This window comes from Suncus etruscus, chromosome 4, assembly GCF_024139225.1.
Source record: "Suncus etruscus isolate mSunEtr1 chromosome 4, mSunEtr1.pri.cur, whole genome shotgun sequence".
Classification (NCBI taxonomy): domain Eukaryota; kingdom Metazoa; phylum Chordata; class Mammalia; order Eulipotyphla; family Soricidae; genus Suncus; species Suncus etruscus.
Genome location: NC_064851.1, coordinates 13,756,688 through 13,775,619, shown reverse-complemented (window position 1 = coordinate 13,775,619; position 18,932 = coordinate 13,756,688). Strand labels below are relative to the sequence as shown.

At 44.9% G+C, this 18,932-nt stretch overlaps 1 protein-coding gene across 1 annotated transcript in view; it reads left to right on the top strand.

The window, feature by feature from the left end:
- Window positions 1-3,449: 3,449 nt before the first annotated feature.
- ANO2 (anoctamin 2) overlaps window positions 3,450-18,932 on the top strand; it is a 350,630-nt gene continuing 335,147 nt past the window's right edge. Inside the window, 2 exon segments of the mRNA XM_049771984.1 lie at window positions 3,450-3,470; window positions 4,036-4,356. Coding sequence (XP_049627941.1) covers window positions 3,450-3,470; window positions 4,036-4,356 — 342 coding nt within the window.

Genomic DNA, 18,932 nt, shown 5'->3' with positions numbered 1-18,932 from the left:
TTGTTTTTTATAATAATTTCTATATTTAAGCACAGTGATTTAAGCACAGTGGTTAGATAATTGTTCATACTTGAGTTTCAGTCATAGAATATATACCATATACCAGTGCACTTTTCCTACCATCAATGTTCCCAATTTTTCTTTCATCCACTCACCACCCTCATGCCTGCCTCTGGAGCAGGCATTTTGCTTCTCTCTCTCTCTCTTTCTCTTTCTCTTTCTCTCTCTCTCTCTCTCTCATTTTTGACATGGTGGTTCACCTATGAAGTCCAGATTAGGGAATATTTGGAGCAGCCTATAGGTCATAGTCAAGACTGTGTTCTAATCAAAGAGGGTCATGGCTGGCAGGGAGGGTAGACTAATGTGGTTTTGTAGACCTTACTGAGAGGGCAAGGTAAGAAGAGATTTTTGGATCTGGATGCAGGCAGATGACCAGTAGAACTGCACTCTAGTTTTGTTCAGCCTTACATGAGTTACCATGTGATGAGGTGAGCAATTCTTGTCCCCATAGGAACTCCTAGCTACATGGGCAGGATCCCTTAGCCCCAGGATGGTGAGCAACAGAGAGACAGTACAGTAGGTAGGGTACCTGTCTTACAAGAGACCAACCCATGTTCAATTCCCAGAACCACATGTGGTCCCTTGAGCACACATGAGTTATCAGGAGTGATAACTGAGTGCAGAGCCATGAGTAAGCCCTGAATATCACCAATATCACTAGGTGTGACCTAAGGGGAAAAAAAGAAAAAAAATCACGAACTGAGGTGTCAAGAGACCCAAGTTTTTTAAGGATCCCCTGACTTTTATGTGGAGAACAGTAGGGGGGGGAGTGAGGGTAGAAGCAGGTGGATGGTTATGAACCTATTAGATTAATAGTAGCTGATGAAATTAAGATGATAGTTTCACCTAGAGTGGTTTCTTGTTTTTCTTTTGGGGGATTAAGGTGAAGTGATTTGGGATCACATCAGGTGGTACACAGGGCTAACTCCTTATTCTGTGCTCAGAGACAACTCTTCGTGGTGCTCGTGGGACCCTTTGTGGTGCTGGGTATCATACTGGAGTTGCTGTGTGTAAGGAGATGGCTTAGCCTTTTGTTCTATCTCTCTGGCCTAAGAGTGGGGACTTGGATGTGGTGAAGATCAGATATGCTTGAATTTTATCTGAGGGGTACACGCCATAGAGTTGTGGAAAAACTGGGTAAGAGATAGGAAACTGCTAAGGTTGATTTCTAGCTTATGGGCTAAATGCAGGGTGGCTGCATTCCTTACAAGAGGGAGAACCCCCTTTTTGTTTTTGGGCCATCCTCACTGAGGCTTAAGGCTTACCTTTTTTTTTTTTTTTTTTTGGTTTTTGGTTTTTTTGGGCCACACCCGGCGGTGCTCAGGGGTTACTCCTGGCTGTCTGCTCAAAAATAGCACCTGGCAGGCACGGGGGACCACATGGGACACCGAGATTCGAAAAAACCACCTTTGGTCCTTGATCAGTTGCTTGCAAGGCAAACTCTGCTGTGCTATCTCTCCGGGCCCAAGGCTTACTTCTGATTCTGCACTCAAGGATCACTCCTGGTGGGCTGAGGGCCATATAGGAGGTCAGGGATTGAACCTGGGTTGGCCATGTGCTAGACAAATACTCCAACACCCTACCTTGGCAAACACTCAAACACCCTGCTGTACTATTGCCCCTGGGACTCCAGGGTTTTTTCAGAGGTTGCCCCTGATCTTAGCAAGCTCAGTTGGTTTGTCTATTCTTCCTGAAGAATCTTCAGCAGGCCTTGCTGTCCGAAGGTGCGATGGGTTCCCAGAGAGGCCCTTAAACCTTTGACACTCATTCAAAGAATCTCTTGGGTTTTCCAACCACCTGGGCTTACCTGATACTATCTTTCTCCTCTTGCCCAGGGATTATAAAAATTGTGGTAGTAGAGCACATGCTTGTTCCTCCAGACCCATGTGTGTATGTACGTGCACATGTGAGTGTGCATGATGGTGGAATATATTTATGCACATGTCTATGAAAATGTTGGTGTGTGACATGCATACTGTTGCAAGTCAGACCCCGAAGAGGTTGACTGATTGAGGGATGGAGGATGAGGCCTTTCTCTTCCAGCTCGGAGCATGCCTCTGCCATCCTGTCTAGCCTACGGTTCTGAGGTGAAACGGTGGGTAAACAGCTCGCAGACAGTCAGGCTTGTGGAAATATTAGCTTTATTCGGTGGACAAGACTGAAGTCCAAAGACTCAGCCTCAGTTCCAGCAAAAAGCCCCGGCCTTCCACAGACCCTTGTTTTTATCCCCCAGAATCAGGTACCACCCAATGGTGGGATCAGATACCAACCAATGGTGGAAGCAGAATCAGGTACTACCCTAGGGTGAGGGCAGAATGCCAGGTCACACCCTAGGGTAGGGCACAATCACCAATCAGTTTAGGGTGAGTAACATAGTAATCTCCTAAAATATTTACATACACAACACATACCATGTATGTACATATTGGGAGGATACCCCACTAGACTTCTTTCTCTCTCCCTTGTACTGTGGCCAGGGTGGGCCTGGCTCAGTGAGGCTGAGATGGTCCCAGCTATGATAAGACCTTGACAATCCCCAGCATCCCCACTGCTCTGTGCTCAGCTTCTGCATTCCCTGAAGTTCTGATTGTTTCCCCTTCACAGACATCCCCCTGCTCCCTGGCTCCCCACGTCGGCTGAGCCCACGTGCAGTGGCCAGAGGGGCCCAACTTGGACAGCAGCTCCTCAAGGTGCCCGATCCTCGAGTGCCGGGTACACAGTGCAGTTCTCCCCAGGCATCTGGCCAGCCCTCCAGTGGAAGGAGCACTCGTGGCAGCTCTGTGAGTACTGGGCTTGAGTGTGAGTACTACTCTGTGAGTACCGGGCCCTCTTGGGGACCCCATAGATTGTCTTGATTGGGGGTTCACCACTTGGGGACAGAGTTGTGTGCATGGGCATACACGTATATGCTAGGGTCACTTCATGTTAGTGTTTCAGCACCCCTGTTATCCTCCAGCCAGAGGTGGCTCCAGGCAAAAGGAGGTGTGAGAAACAGGTGTTCCCACTTCTAGGTTGCAGACTCCTTGCAGCCAGGCCTCTGCCACAGTGGCTTTGAGTTGTCCCCTGTGCCTGGCATCCATCTGGTTGCCCAGGTGATCTCTCAGGTGGCTGCCGAGGCAGCTGGGTATCAACGTTTAATAAACAGGGCAACACCCAAAGGGAGCAAGGCAGGTAGGTCCCTCCCCTGCTCCGCCTCATTCTTTCTCCTCCTCTCCTCACCACCTCCCTTTCCCGGAGCAGCCTGGAGCAGATTCAGTCCCCTTACTTCGGGGTCTGTAACTGGAGAGGAGAAGGAGGAGGATGTGGGGCTGAGAGGGACACGGTGTTTAGTGAATTCCACAAAGTGGGAGTTGAAGTGGGCCAATCAGATACCACCGACCTTTGTTCCAATGGATCCGGAACGATTACCGGTGCGTATTGGCTATGTGTTGCATGTGATATCTGCACACAGACTTAGACCAGCAAGGTGGTGGCAACCGGGCTGTGCACTGGTGCCTGTGTAGGGCTCTTGTGTGCAGCAGAGCATTTTGGGGCAATGCATAGGTGTGTGTGTGTGTGTGTGTGTGTGTGTGTGTGTGTGTGTGTGTGTGTGTGTGTGTGGTTTATTTGTTGAGGGCTGTGAGTTAAAAACTTAACCCAGCTGTGTGGAGCAGATGTGGGCATGAAGGAGTCTTATACCTGTAGCTACATGTTCAAGTTGCTATATGTATGTGTAATATATGCCTGGAGAGTGGAGCAGACCCCAGGGCACCAATGATGCCTAGATTTGGTGCTGGTGGACTAGCAGGGCTGGCTGTGGCCCCTGAACTTGGGCCACTCTGTTTCTTTTCTCAGGGTTCTGCTGGGTCTTCTGAGTCTGAAAGGTTGGCTTCCTAGGGTATCTCTCTGTGCCCAGAGCACCAAGTTTGCCTCAGCAGAAGCTCTTACCCCAGCTTCATGTCACCTTACTGTCCCCATCCTATTGTCTCTGGCCAGGTCATCAACAACTATCTGGATGTCAACGATCCCATGTCCTCAGAGGCTCGTCAGAGTCGTATGCACTTTTATGACAACCAGAGGAAGGTGGACTATGTGCTTGCCTATCACTACCGGAAACGTGGGGCCCACCCCGGCTCCCCTGGCCATGCTGTGGCTGTGGTCTCCAATGGGGAAACTGGAAAGGAGCCTGGTGGTGGGGGACATGGGGACATTGAATTGGGGCCGCTGGATGCCCAGGAAGAGGAGAAGAAGGAGCAGCGAGAGGAGTTTGAGCACAACCTAATGGAGGCTGGACTGGAGCTGGAGAAGGACTTGGAGGTGAGGTTGGTTTGTGGCTTAGGTGGAGGTGGGGATTGGCCCTGTTGGGCTGGGCAGCCTGGCCATTGGGACACCAGTGAAAAACTTGGGCTTTGTTCTCACAGGCCATCCTTTTTTGCTCCTTTCTGGTAGGCAAACCAGATTTTCTTGCCCTAGAATTTGACATGTTTTGGTAGAGCCGGTGCCTTGTCCTAAGTAGTGAGGGGCCCAGGGACAAAGTGCATCTGTCCTATGAAAGTTGATCAAGTTTTAGATGGAAGGCCAGTCCTTCCTTCTTGGCTCGCCATCCCTTAGTACCTTTGAGTAATGCATAAATTGGGGCAATGGATTGACTGCATTTTGAACTCCAAGTCAGGATTCTCTATATAGAGGATTTGTTTTAACTAGAGAGTGCGTTCATCTGAGTCCCCGGAGGGAGTTGATTATTTGGGGACTGAAAAATCAGGAATATTTGACTTGTGAGTTATATATTATATATGTTCATAAAATATATTTCTATTGGGGCCAGGGCAGTGGCACAGGACCTAGTCTGCCTTACACATGCTAACCTAGGATGAACTGTGGTTCGATCCCCTAGTGTCCCATATGGTCCCTCAAGCCAGGAGCAATTTCTGAGCGCATAGCCAGGAGTAACCCCTGAGTGTCACTGGGTGTGGCCCCCAAACCAATAGATATATTTATATATAACATATAACATATATCATATACACCAATATATATATTTCTATATATTTCTATTTATATCTTTACCTATGCTCTATAGTAAATCTAAAAGTAGTCCTGGAAATACATTTTCTGTAATATCCATAGATTGATCTGTTCATCTATCTTTTCATTCATTCATACATGTAACTATACCTCTCCATCCATTTATTCATACATTCTTCCATCCATCCAACCATCCATTCACCCACCCTTCCACTCTTCTATCTGTTCATTTATCTATTCATCCACCTATCCATCTATCCATGCTTGTGCATACCCATCCACTTGTCTACTTACTTAAGCCACTCACTTATCATATCGCAGTGGTTCTTTAAAAATAAGCTGCCCTTGTTATTTTCTCCAATCTCTTTTATCTTTTGAACCCCATTTTACCTACTCCAGTCAGCTGGACTTATATTGATCAATTATTCGCACTTCAAGGTCTTTGTGCTAGTTGTCTCCTTGTCCTCAAGTACCCTTCCCTAGATCTAGGCTTGCCCTCTTGCCCCATTCAGACTTCTACTCAGATGTCAACTATTCCAGGCATCTTCCCTGACCACCTTAACTAAAATACCATACTTCTACCTCTCTGGAGATTCCTTGGCTCTGATGTACTTTATTACATGTAGAACTACTTTGTAAAATAGCACAACAATTTATTTTTATTTTTATTTAGATCCCCAGCAGTTCCATAGAGGTAAGAATCTTCTTTGAGTCACTGTCGTATCTACAATCTACAGGACAATAAACTAGTGGGTAAAATACAAGTGTTCATTGAATAAATAATTTACCTCCTGGTACCTCAGTTTCTTGCCTGAAAATTTTTAAATGCCCAGGTACAGCTTTCTATCAATAAAAGCTATTGGGATGATGCCTGTAACTTAGTAGGTACTCAATAAATGCTCATTATAATTACTTTATATTTAAATTATTTTAGTCTTTGGGCCAGACCTAGCAGTGCTCAGGATTTCTTCTTGGCTCTGCACACAGGAATTACTTTGGGCAGAGCTTAGGGGACTATATGGAATGCTGAAGATTAAATCTAGGTTGACTACTTCAAGGTAGCTATATTCCTACAAGCTATGTTCTGGCCCTAGAAGATGTACTCCTGCATGCTGGAGTGCCATTAGAGAGTTGGTTTTTTTTTTTTTTTTTTTGGTTTTTGGGCCATACCCGTTTGATGCTTAGGGTTTACTCCTGGCTATTGCTCAAAAATCGCCCCTGGCTTGGGGGGACCATATGGGACACCGGGGGATCGAACCATGGTCTGTCCTAGGCTAGCGCTTGCAAGGCAGATGCCTTACCTCTAGCACCACCTTTTAGAAAGAGTTTTGGTAAAATTCAGTCTATTACTGTCCCAAACTGGAGAGAAACACCCAGAGTCCATGTATGCATTTTTCTGCCTCTAGACATGTTAGTATGTGGGCTTGCTCAGAGCCTTGTCACTCTGATCCATACTTTTGCTTCTCTGATGCTTGATTTAGAAACTATTACTCTCTTTGGTGTTTCCATTAACATAGGAAGTGCTGATTTGGGACCTTGGAATCCTCCTTATGACAGAAGTGCTGATTTCCACTTTTTTTTGGTGGGGGGTTGTGTGGTGCTGAGGGGTTATTCCTGGCTCTACTCTTAGAAATTGCTCTTGGCTCAGGAGACCATCTGGGATCAAACCTAGGTCCATCCTGGGTTAGCTGCATGCAAGGCAAATGCAGTACTGTTGTGCTACCACTCCAGATCCTGATTTTCATATTTAAAAATAAATTCAAAATTCACTTGGTACTTCCATTTAGGGTCTAGTGGGAAGGGTTCATAAGGCTTAGGTGGGTCTTAAGGATGTTTGGTGCTAGGACTGTGGAGGCTTACAGAACACATGCTGTCTCTGGGTATCAGTGGTAGGAGCTAGAAACAGCACCATGTTTATGTAGGTGGGTCATGGAGATAGAAGACAGATATTCTTATCCTAGACCTGGCACCTGCTTAATCTCACCACCTTGGGAAAGTGACTCAATTATTTTTATTGTTGTTGTTTTTGGGGGTCTTGCTCGGTGGTGCTCAGGGCGGGCTTACTCCTGGGTCTATACTCAGAAGTTACTCCTGTGAGTGTTTGGAGGTAGCTGTATGGGAAGCTGGGAATGAAACCCAGGTGAGCTGCATGCAAAGCAAGTGCCCTGTCTGCTGTGCTATTTCTCTGCCCCTAAGTGAGTCAATTCTTTTGAGTCAAAGTCTGTAAAAGGGAAATAACCAGGAAATAACTATCCATTCTTTATTGGCTAGTCCATTCAGAGATGAAGCAGATGTCACCATAACTAACATTATGATTATTTCTATTATGTAGTAAGATTAAGCTAGTTTTAAAATAGATTAGTTAAACTGGACTTTCAGGTCAATAATAGTTTGTTAGCTTAAGAATGTCCCATGCAACATCATCAACGTGCTTCTATGAAAAAGTAGTTGTGAATATGAAATTCATTTTGACTTGTCTTGACTTTCTATCATATTGTATTACCATCATTTGCCTCACTCCCTGCCTCATTTAGATTACAAATGGATTTCTCTGGCTTTTACTGGGAATTGGGAGGGTCAAACTCTGACCACTAGGACCCTGTTGATTAAAGTGTATCCAGGATTGTTGTCTCTGTTGTATAGACAAGATTTCCTCTTTCCAGCCCTACCTGTATATTATGACCACTGAACTCTTTCATCAGGAGGGTTTTCTAGGTTATTTTCTTAAACTCCCAAGGTCCCTCCTTGCATCTGAGCCTCCACCACTTATGTAGCCAAATTGTCATGCATGGTCATTTCTCCCTTTTCAAAATGTTGCTCTTGGGATCATTATGGTAGACAGTAGATTTCATCAGACTTTCTAGTCAGGGCATGTTGTTATCCTTGTTTCACACAAGGACCCTTTGTTTGTTTGTTTGTTTGTTTGTTTGCTTGCTTTTGAAGATTCTACTAAAAAATAGAATTCTGGTTGGACGTATAACACAGAATATAATGTTATTGATTTCAAAAGATATATACCTGAAAACTATACACTTTAATTTGGGGGGGGGAGATATTCAGTTGTGTCAGGGTTTTACTTCTACCTCTTTACTCAGAGATCACTTCTGGAGCCATTATAGAATTTCAGAGATCAAATTTGGGTTGACCTTTTGCAAGACGAGTGGCTGTACTATCAATATGGCCCTCAATAGAATTATATTTTATTTTGAAATATTAAATTAGATGAAAGGCAGTTTAATGTAATGCATGACATTAATGGAGATAGGAGTGTGGAATATAAGAGGACAAGAGATAAGAAACACAAAGACATTAGAGAAGAGAGTTAATGGCTATGTGTCTATGTTGGTTCATTAATATGACAAGTATAACACAGAACTGCAGAAAAATTTATAGAGAAAACTGGAAAAGGAATAACTGGTAACTTAACTTTTCTGTAAAATTTTTTCTACTATAAAGTTTATTTTTAAAATGAGAGAGAATGTTTATAAAGCAAAAGCAACATTCAACACTTTAGAAACACAATAATGGGCATGCTTCTTAGTGGAGAATGTAGAAGCGAAGCAGCAGTTAGAGCAGAGCCTGCTGGATGTGGCCCTCTGAATAATTTTATTGAATATTGATTTGAAACATTATATAGGTTTCGGGTATATTGCTTTTGAAACCAGTATTTGTTTATGCTGTGTTTTAGTTTCCAACTACAATTTCTACTTTCCATTCATCACGTTATGGCTGACCAATTTGATTAGAGTTTTCTCTCTCCTGTTCCTGTTCTTTCAGGTAATAATTCTTATTTTCATAGCCAGCATGCTTGTTTTTGTTTAGCTGAGTTTATTTATGTTTTATTGCTTTACCACATTGTGTAGAATCATATGTCATTTTCTCCCTCCAATATGTCCTTTAGTATAGTGTCCTCTGGTTATATTCAGGTTATTTTAAATGACAGCAGGTATTTTATCTATTATAGGTTAGCATTATTCTATTATAACCACAAACCACATTTTTTAATCCTTTGCAATGATTTTTATCTGTTTACTGATTTTGGAATCATGCCTGGAAGAGCTCAGGACTTACTTCTGATTCTGTGCTCAGGAATCATTCTTGACAGTGTTTGGGGGACCAAATGCAATGCTCAAAATTGAACCTGGCTTGGCTGTGTGCAAAGGAAGTGTCTTACCTGCTGTTTAAGATGGTTTGAGTAGAATGGATATCCATAATGTGCAAAGTTTTGCATCCCACCTCTGCTGACCTCTTGCCCACCATTAAAGAGGTTCTCCATCTTGAAGTCTGTGCTGTTACTGTTTTCCAGATGGTTTATTCTCTGTGTGTGCATCTGTCAATTCTAATGGGTAACTGTTTGTTTAGTCAGTTTTCTCATGATGATGGAACAAATAACTCTTACTATGTGTTCATGCAAACTTGATGGAGAATAAATGATCGCCTCCTCCAGAGTTTCTCCCTTTTTCTGCCCTGGCTCCATACTGTGCTGGTGCTTACCACTGGTAGGAGGTGCTGCAGCTAGAATCTGTGGTGGTTTGGAAAACTCTTTTTTTTTTTTTTTTTTGGGTGGGTGGGGGCGACACACGGTGATGCTCAGGGGTTACTCCTGGCTATGCGCTCAGAAATCGCTCCTGGCTTGGGGGACCATATGGGACACTGGGGATTGAACTGTGGTCCATCCTGGGTCAGCCGCTTGCAAGGCAAATGCCTTACTGCTGTGCCACCGCTCTGGAAAACTCTTCTCTATTTTAGGAAGTTAGCTTGCGGAGATGCCCTGGCTGCACCTGGCAGTGGTTTGGAGACAAGATGTGGTGGCCTCACCTGCTCGGCTGTCCCCACCCTTCTTTTAGGGTCTAATTACATTTTTGGCTTCCAGATTAATGTAATGGAAATGAGTTTCATTAAGAGTTACTCACTTAGCCTTACATACTCAAAGAATCTTGAAGGCTAGCAAATGCAAATGGATTGAATAGCATAGAATTCATTTCCGCCTGAGTTGATATTCTGTGTGCTTCTGAATGGATGACAAGTGACACAGCCTTTCCCTTTGATGTTTTGTTTTTCATTTTGTACCTATATCCAGACATTGACATTATCCATCTATCTGTCTATCCATTATCTATCTATCTATCTATCTATCTATCTATCTATCTATCTATCTATCTATCTATCTATCTATCTATCTATCTATCTATCTATCTATCTATCTATCCATCACCTGTCTATTCATCCTTGTTTGTTTGTTTGTTTGTTTGGGAGCCACACCCAGTTTCTAGCTGTGCTCAGGGCTGACTTCTGGCTCTGTGTTTAGAGATCACTCCTAGTGGTGTTTGTGGGATCATAAGCAGTGAGGTGGGAGTATTGTATGGGACAGGTTGGTTGCATTAAAACAAGTATCTTTGGGGCCGGAGAGATAGTATGGAGGTAAGGCGTTTGCCTTTCATGCAGAAGGTCATCGGTTTGAATCCTGGCGTCCCATATGGTCCCCCTTGCCTGCCAGGAGCAATTTCTGAGCATGGAGCCAGGAATAACCCCTGAGCACCACCGGGTGTGACCCAAAAACCACCAAAAAAACAAAAAACAAAAAACAAAAAAACAACAACAAAAAAAACAAGTATATTTCTCACTATACTCCTCTGTCCTTTAAAGAATCATTTTAAGAGCCATTGAATGGGCAGACCACATGTTGTTTGTGTATTCCATTGCATTTCACTACTCGATTAAAATTTTACTGAATGAGGTTGCTGGGTTGGCCTTGGATGGCATAGAAACCTGTATCCTCATTGTGGACTCTGGCCAGTGATGGCACCTCTTTGGAGCTATTATAGAGGAGTGACAGGTGCATCTGCACAGTTGAGGGATTTTCCTGGGTTTGAGCCTCCAGACGGGGCAAGGGCTCCAGACCTTTTACTTGCTCCAAACCTCCCATCTGTGGACCAGGTGATAGTACCAGGGTAAGGTACATACCTGGCATAAAGCCAACCTCGTTCAATCCTTGACACTACATATGGTCTCCTAAGCTTTGCTGGGCAGAGATCATTTAGCACAGATTCAGGAGTAAGCTCCATTGGGTGTGACTCAAAAATACAAGGAAACACTCACACACAACTGAACAACAACAACAACAACAACAACAAAGCCCTCATAGATCATCCTCCTTGACCTAGAGAGCCGAAAACACAGTGTTAGGGACTCAGATGTGTGCGTGTGGTAGGGGCCTGGTGGGCAGAGGGTGGGTTTCAGATCCAGATCCAGTGCCAGGCACTTAGTGGGCTTAGGAGTCAAGTCCTTTCCCCACCCACAAGTCCTGAGTTTACAACTGGCATGAGGCCCCTTTCCCCCTTAATCTGTAGGCAGCTGCGTTGGCCAGACTGGGCAAGGAGAAATGGTTCACACCCGGCTCTGGCCGGCTTTCCTGGCATCAGGATCTCTCTAATAGAAGCTGCTTCTCTTCAATGTGGCCAGACATAGCCAGCTGGTCTGTGACTGCTTTTGGTTGAGTCAGGTCAGTTGGAAGCCCTCGAGGGCTCCTTTTTTAAAAAGCCCTGATTTCCTCTCTGATTATCCTAGGCGGGAAGGCAGTGATCACATTCCTGCAATCTCTGTAGAGAGGAGATACACCCCCCTTCCTCCACCCCTGATACCTGGGGTCTTCCTAAAGTGCCAGGGAAGCTCTGAGTGTCCATCCTCTTTGTCAGTCAATAGTTTTGGAGATTCAGTATGCAGAACCACTCTTGCCTTCTCTACCAGTGGAACTGGGGTTGAACCAAGTAGGACCTGCCCTTCTGTCCTGCCCAATAGATAATTGCTCTGAGTCCAAGGATTCGGCCAGAGGACTACTATGGGCTTGGATTATCCTGACCTAGTGGGGCAAGAAAAGCCAACTCTCTCCTAACTGTCTCAAAGCCAGAAACCAACGCTGGGGAGACAGTTCAAGGGGTAGAACACATACAAGCATATACAAGGCCCTGAATTTGATCTCTGACACCACATGTTCGACTAGACCTTAGCATGTCTGAATAAGGCCTCGATAACACCTGAGTATTGCCTATGAAAGCACAAACTCCAGGGTTGGAGGGAGACAGTTCAGAGAGCAGGGCATAGCCCTAACATGTGTGTGACCCAGGTTCTCCATCTAGGGAGCATGTCTAGTTGTAACCTTGAGCCTCTCTGGGTGTGGTGTCCCCCAACACTGCCAGGATGGCCTCCAGTGTAGCTCAAAAATTTTCCAGCAGTATCACTTTTTTTGTTATCGAACTGCTTTGGCCTGGTTGGCTGAGAATCAACAGTGGGGGGGTCCCTGAACCTCTTCAACACCGACTGGGAATCCTTCATCCCTTCCAACCACCATCCCCACAAAGAAATAAACTTTTGAGGACACTTCCTTGCTCTTTGCCTTCATTTCCCCCTGCTTACCAGGGAGAGGTGGTGGTTTTTTGTTTTGTTTTTTGTTTGTTTGTTTGTTTGTTTTTGTTTCTAAGGCAAGGAAGAGGGATTTGGGTCATACTTAGCAATGCTCAGGAATCACTCTTGGGGTGCTCAGCGGGATCTTTTGCAGTACCTGTGCCTGTTCTCGCCTCTCTTCCCTACCCCTCCACTCTCTTCACCCACTCAGCAGTGCTTAGGGGACCATATGGGGTATCAATGATAGAACCAGATCACTTGCTTACAAGGCAAGAGCCCTACCCTCTGTACCATATCTCTGCCCACCCCCTTCTTACCTGGCACAGTTTCTTGATGCTGTTTCTTAGCACCGCTGCTCCAAGCTGGTCCCACGGCTGTTACTGGTGTTAATGACTGGGGAAGCACGATGATTTCCCCCTGGCTTTGGCACTGTTCCTGGGCCTCCTGACCCATCCATCCTCCAGCAACATGATGGAGCCTTGGGCTTCTCACCTGCCTCTTCCTCCCCGCAGGGATCACCCCAGAGCACAACAAAGAGCCACAGTGGGGGTTAGAGAGGTGGTGGGGAGGGTTGAATCTCTGGAGGTGAGGGTAGGGGCTGAAGGCAGCTGGTCGGGCTGTAAAGAGAATCAAGAATGGCAAGTTAGGATTCCCCCACCAAAAAACAAGCAAACACAAACTACTCTCCTCTCCACAAACCCAATAAATGCTAATTTCCCTTTTCAAAGAGATTATAATGAAGAGTTCCCTGTTCTCACCAGAGGCTCCTGGCCTGGCTCTGTGGCAGCCAGAAAGCTTTTGTTCCTTTTTTTTTAAGGATCAGACACCTAGGAGCTGGGCAGGAACAGAGGAGGCTTGGCCTATCCCCCAAATCATTCCTATCAGAATGTTTCTCCCAGTGGTGATTGGCCTTTGTCACTGTCCCCTACTGGTGGCATGGCCTGAACTGTGGCTACTGTGAAAGGAAGAGATGGCTTAGTGAAGTGGAAGCCTCATGGCCCTATCCCAGGGGATTGGGCAGACGCAGGTCTGGAAGCAAACAACACAGGAAATAATCCCCCACACAGCCAAGAAAATAAAACAGGTTCAGGGACTTACACTGCAAGCCTTCCTTCTGCTCCTAGCCCTAATACCAGAAAGTTCGGTAGTGGAGAACCGAAAAATGCAAGCAGCTTCTCTCGGAGGCCCCAGAGGGCTTTATTGGGAACCCAAAGACCACACCCGGGGGACAAGAACAGATGTTCTAGGGCACCAATCCAAAAGGTGCTTTAATCCAAAGGTGTTTCCATTCAATCAGTAACAAGCAACAGCAAAGAAGAAATATCCTGAATAGAATGAAAACTGGTTAATCCAACAGTTTAGAAGTGTGGAAGGGAGCTGGGGTGTGGTTTCTTTTGACAGAGTAAAGTCTGTCCTGAAGAGACAGGGCATCTGTCATTTCTAGGGTTGATTTGTCTTGTCTGACCTTCTATAGCCAAGGGCAAGGATCAGCCAGGCCCAGCTCAGCCCTCTGGTCTTTCATCCCTCCCCAATCTTTCACCTCCTAAGTGGGGGTCACTTGAGATTCTTCCTGCCTTTCCAACAGAGAGAACCTGCTTGATGAAATGCAATATGTATATATATACATATATGTATATATATAAATATATATATATTTTATATATATACATATATTTGGCTTTTGGGTCACACCTGGGAGTGCTCAGGGGTTACTCATGACTCTGCCCTCAGTAGTTGCTCCTGAAAGGCACGGGAGCCATATGGGATGCTGAGAATCGAACCTGGGTTCATCCCAGGCCAGCCACGTGCAAGGCAAATTCCCTATCACTGTGCTATCTCTCAAAACATAATGCAATGTCTAAAATGCAATATTTTAAGTTATTTGGGGGTTTAGAAGCCACACCAGTACAACTCAAGGCTTTTTCCTAGCTTTGTGCTCAGGTGGGGACTTGAACCAGAGTCGATCATGGACAAAGCAAGCTCCTTAGCACAATTTCCAGCCTAGTGTCTATGTGAGTAGATAGGGCAAGATCCTTCTTTACCCCAGTGATTCTTGTTCTTTGTGTGTCTCTGTTGCTGCCACTCCACCTTTCTTGCAGCCCCTGTTGGAGACTTGCTTTAATATACTTGGAAACCTGACTGATTGTGAATAATTTATGGTTCCCTGTGCTTCTGGCCTTGGCATCCTGCTCTGAATTGGGTGAGAAGAGCACCATGAGCAGTTGGTGCTTCTCCTGTGTCTCCTTCATCATGCTTCATGGTAGAGAAGGATGTTTTGGGTTTAAGGAGGCCATTCTCCATGGCCTTTTCTTGTTAGTTTTTCAAGATGGGGGATATGAGAGAGGAGGACAAGGGAAAGGAAATATGTTCTAGAGAGAACACGAACTTTTCCTGGGAAAAAGAAAACACTGAAAAGAAAGGAAAGGACACACAAATTAGGGTGATTCCTAGAACAGAGGTGCCATGGAGTCAAGGAAAAAGTTGTTCAGAGTAGAGGGGTGTGAGAGACCCCCAGAATAGAGGATACAATCAAGAGAAAGGTTTGGTGACTCCTATACAGAGAGATGTCTCCATTTGTCATCTGAGAAGTTCCAGTTTCTCCACCATTGACTGTGTGGCATCTTGTTCAACTATAAAGACCTTCAAAGGGGAACCTGTGGGAAATCCCCAAGGCTCATTTCCTCCCATAAACCATCACAGCAAACCATCTCCAAAAGCAGCGGCTAGGCCAGGAGCTGATGACAAAATAGTGACTAAGATGAGGTCTCTGCCTTTAGGAATTTTGTATTTATTTTTTAAGGGTCAATGATTGGAACCTCGGGGCCTGACTGCAGGGATCCAGGGAACATGGAAGGGTTCGGGCTCATTGGAGAAGCTTCATGGTCACCTGGAGGTTCTTGAGTCTGTCCTTGCTCTCCTACCCCACTATCTAGGTCTAGACTGGAGTGGCTGGGTCTCCTGGATCCTCCTTGTGGGAGCAGAGACACAGGTGGAGAAGCTTAGTGGAGGAGGGTCAAGTCTTGGCACCCACGAATTCATCCCATTGGTTCCATCTGCTGCTTGAAGGAAGATGAGGTTGGTTTCTGTTCTTTTTTGCAAGCAGTATCTCCAGTCTACTCAATCTAGATGCTCAAAATGCTCTGATATCTGCTCTCTGATGGACCTGAAGCCTGTATGGTAGTCCCAGGACATCCCAACCTATGATTGTGTGTGTGTGTGTTGTGTGTGTGTGTGTGTGTGTGTGTATGTGAAGATGCATGTCCGTGTGTTTCTGTGTGTGAAGAGAACTCATAAATTGGAATGGCCAAACATTACATTGGTTGTACTCAGGGTTTACTTCTGGTTCTGTGCTTAGAGATCATTCCTAGCCAGCCTGTGAGACCATATGGGAGTTCCAGAGATTGGACCTGGGTCAGCTACATGCAAGGCAGTACCCTTCCCACCATGCTATTGCTCCAGCATTTTTTAAATCAACCTTTAGAGGTATTTATTGACTTATCTTTGAATTCCATGAATGATATAGTCAGCAACTCACATGATGTTTCTCACCCAGAGAAGTCACACTTCAGATTTCTATCACATTACAAACAAATCTCCAGAAAACTCTCCCTTCTCTACTACTTTGAAATTAAGCTATTTTTTCAAATATTGTTATTTAATATCTTGATAAAGGCCTGGAGAGATAGTGCAAGAGTTAAGGCACTTGCCTTGCAGGCAATCAACCTGGGTTCGATCTTTAGCACTACATATGGTCATTGCTAGAAGTGCTCTAAAGTACAGAATCAGGAGTAAGCCTGGAGCAGCACTGAGTGTGGCCTCAAGCCCTAAAACAAAAAAAATCCTGATAAAGATGGTCGTTGATAGCCATCCTAGGTGCATAGAGGATCATATCTTAGTCAGATTATCCTGTTTGTTTTGCACATTTTGAGAAAGGATTCCCATAGTTACCCATACAACTATCCTAGCGTTCCATTATACTCCAAAGATTGTGAATCCTCAATTCAACTTTCACATCTAGGTGAAGCCTCAGGATTTTTAGCAGTTTTACCCAGCAGCAGTGGAAGAGACGACAGATGTGAAAATTCCACAGTCTGTTGTGATTGTGTTACTGCCTGAGTACAGTGGAGTGTGTAGTTTTGTGTATGAGTTCCAATCCAGGAAGGAAACAGAGAGGAGAGAGGAATGAACAGGGTCTTGTTCGGTCGCCCTCTGTCTTCCTTCTGGATCTTTACATTTTAGTCTAGGAGAGTGAAGGTTGGCCGTCATCAGAGATTCTCAAACTATGTGCCTAGTAAGTCCTGGTTTTGCAAGAGTGAGATGGAGCTTATCTGTGCTGAAATAAAAATGTGTCTTTTTTTTTAATATACTGGAAGTTGCTCTGATAACTCTAATTAAGATAGCTTATTAATTTAAAATTGTTCAGGTATTACACATTAATTAATTTGTTAATTCTTTGGAAGCTTTCTTTTTCCTCCTATTTCTTCATTTTCTCCTCCTCTTTCTCTTTCTTCTCCTTATTCTCCTCCTCTTTCTTCTTCTTTTTCTCCTTCTACTTCTTTTCCTCCTTCTTTTTTTTTTTCCTTATTTTTCTTTAATATATTTTTACTTGGACCACACCGGGTGGTGCTCAGGGGTTATTACTGGCTCGGTGCTCAGAACTCGCTCAGGGAACCATATGGGATGCCAGGAAATGAACCCAGGTCTGCCACATGCAAGGCAAATGCCCTATTGCTATGCTATTGCTATGGCCCCTCTTCTCCATCTCCTTTCTCCTTCTCCTCTTCACTCCACACCTATCTGTGTTCAGGGCTTACTCGTGGTGATGCTTGGGGGAACATACATGGTGCTGGTGATAGAACCAGAGTCAGCTTTGTGCAAGACAAGTGCCTTACTCCTATACTATCTCTTCAGTATAACAACTTTCTTTTTGTCTATTAGTACTTGTTGAGTGTGAAAAAAGTGAAATATTGACAGACAGTCTGATCTTGGTCAATCAAACTTCACTGACAGCTCCACTTTGGCTGAGGTTTCTTGTTACTCATTCATTGGGTTCTTGTATTCAAGAACCAACACTAGTTAGAATGTGGTCATTAATCATGTGGTGTGTTCAGGATTTATAAAGGGTTCTGCATGGAGCATTGTCATCTGTTTTTATGTTCCTGGGGGGATGTAGGGAGTGGAGGTGCACTGTAAGACTCTTTCTGATGGGATATTCACGATCATAGAGATCCTCTCCTTCCATGGACAAAAGGGTGAGTGCCCGGTGAATCCACTTGAGACAATGATCCTGGATGGCTCCTCAACCTATCTGTCAGAGCATGGAGACTACCAGGCAGGCTGACAGCAAAGTGGAGCCGAAGGGAGAATAACAGGCAGGGCCATGTCACTGTTTCCTGAGTGGATCTTGCCTTCCTTCATCCCTTCTACTCTCCTGACTTGCCCAGAGTCAGCCAAAGCCAGAGTCTGGGCACATCTCCCCAGCAGGATTCGTGTCTCATCATATGTGTCCTGGGAACCCTTGCTTCATTCTGACATTCCTCAGAATGTGCTCACATCCTTTTTGCATGTGAGGTATGTGATGGTTTATCTAGTGCACCCTCTGATGCAACCACATGATGTACATGATGTACAGTTCAGCAATCATAAGGTTGGAGTAAGCATTGAATTCTTCTCCATCTTGCTGAGGTTCCTGGCGGTGGTTGTGGTGGGAAGGCAGGATTGTAACATGCAGAGTCTGACTGAATGTGTGTTTAAACCAAAGTGGTGCCTCCCCCCTTTCTCTTAGAGCTCTTCTGCCTAGAGATCTTACCCTAAGCTTAGCCAGAAGTGGAAGGCTTCTGAGAGGCTCTGCACCTTTGCAGGAATAGGAAGTCAGATTGAGTGGAGTTTGACGGAGAAGTTCTTCTGTTGTGCTTTTATTTTGTCCACAGCAACAATTTTTAAAGCTTCAGAGAAAAATCCTGGGGACTCCTGGGAGCTGGCATAGGTTTACTGCTCTTGGCAGTATGTATTTCTCTACATAATACTGTGTGCCATGTGCCTTGGGCACTATAAAGTTGGAGGGGATGTGTTTTTGTTAACTTGGGTCATGTACTGTGAGCAGTGATGGGGGGATCCTGTTAGAGGAGTGGTTTGAAGATAGTTGGGCATGGGTGGGATCTCTTTACTGCTAGCTCAGTACCATCCTAGCAGCAGGAATTGGTTGGAAAGTGCTGTTTGCAGAGCATCAGGAGCCCGGCTCACTGGTATGTATTTTGTTAAATTTTTTAGGGACCACTTCTGATGAGGCCTAGATCAGTGATGTTGGCTTAGTGGTTCAGGGGGCATTACAATCATATCTGATGATTATGAAAGGGGGTAGCATAGAGGAACTGGTATCAGGAAGGAACTTGGGGCCTTGTGCTTGTTAGGCATGTGATCTACCATTTGCGTTGTCTCCTTCACCCTTGGGTATATTCCCAGCTGTT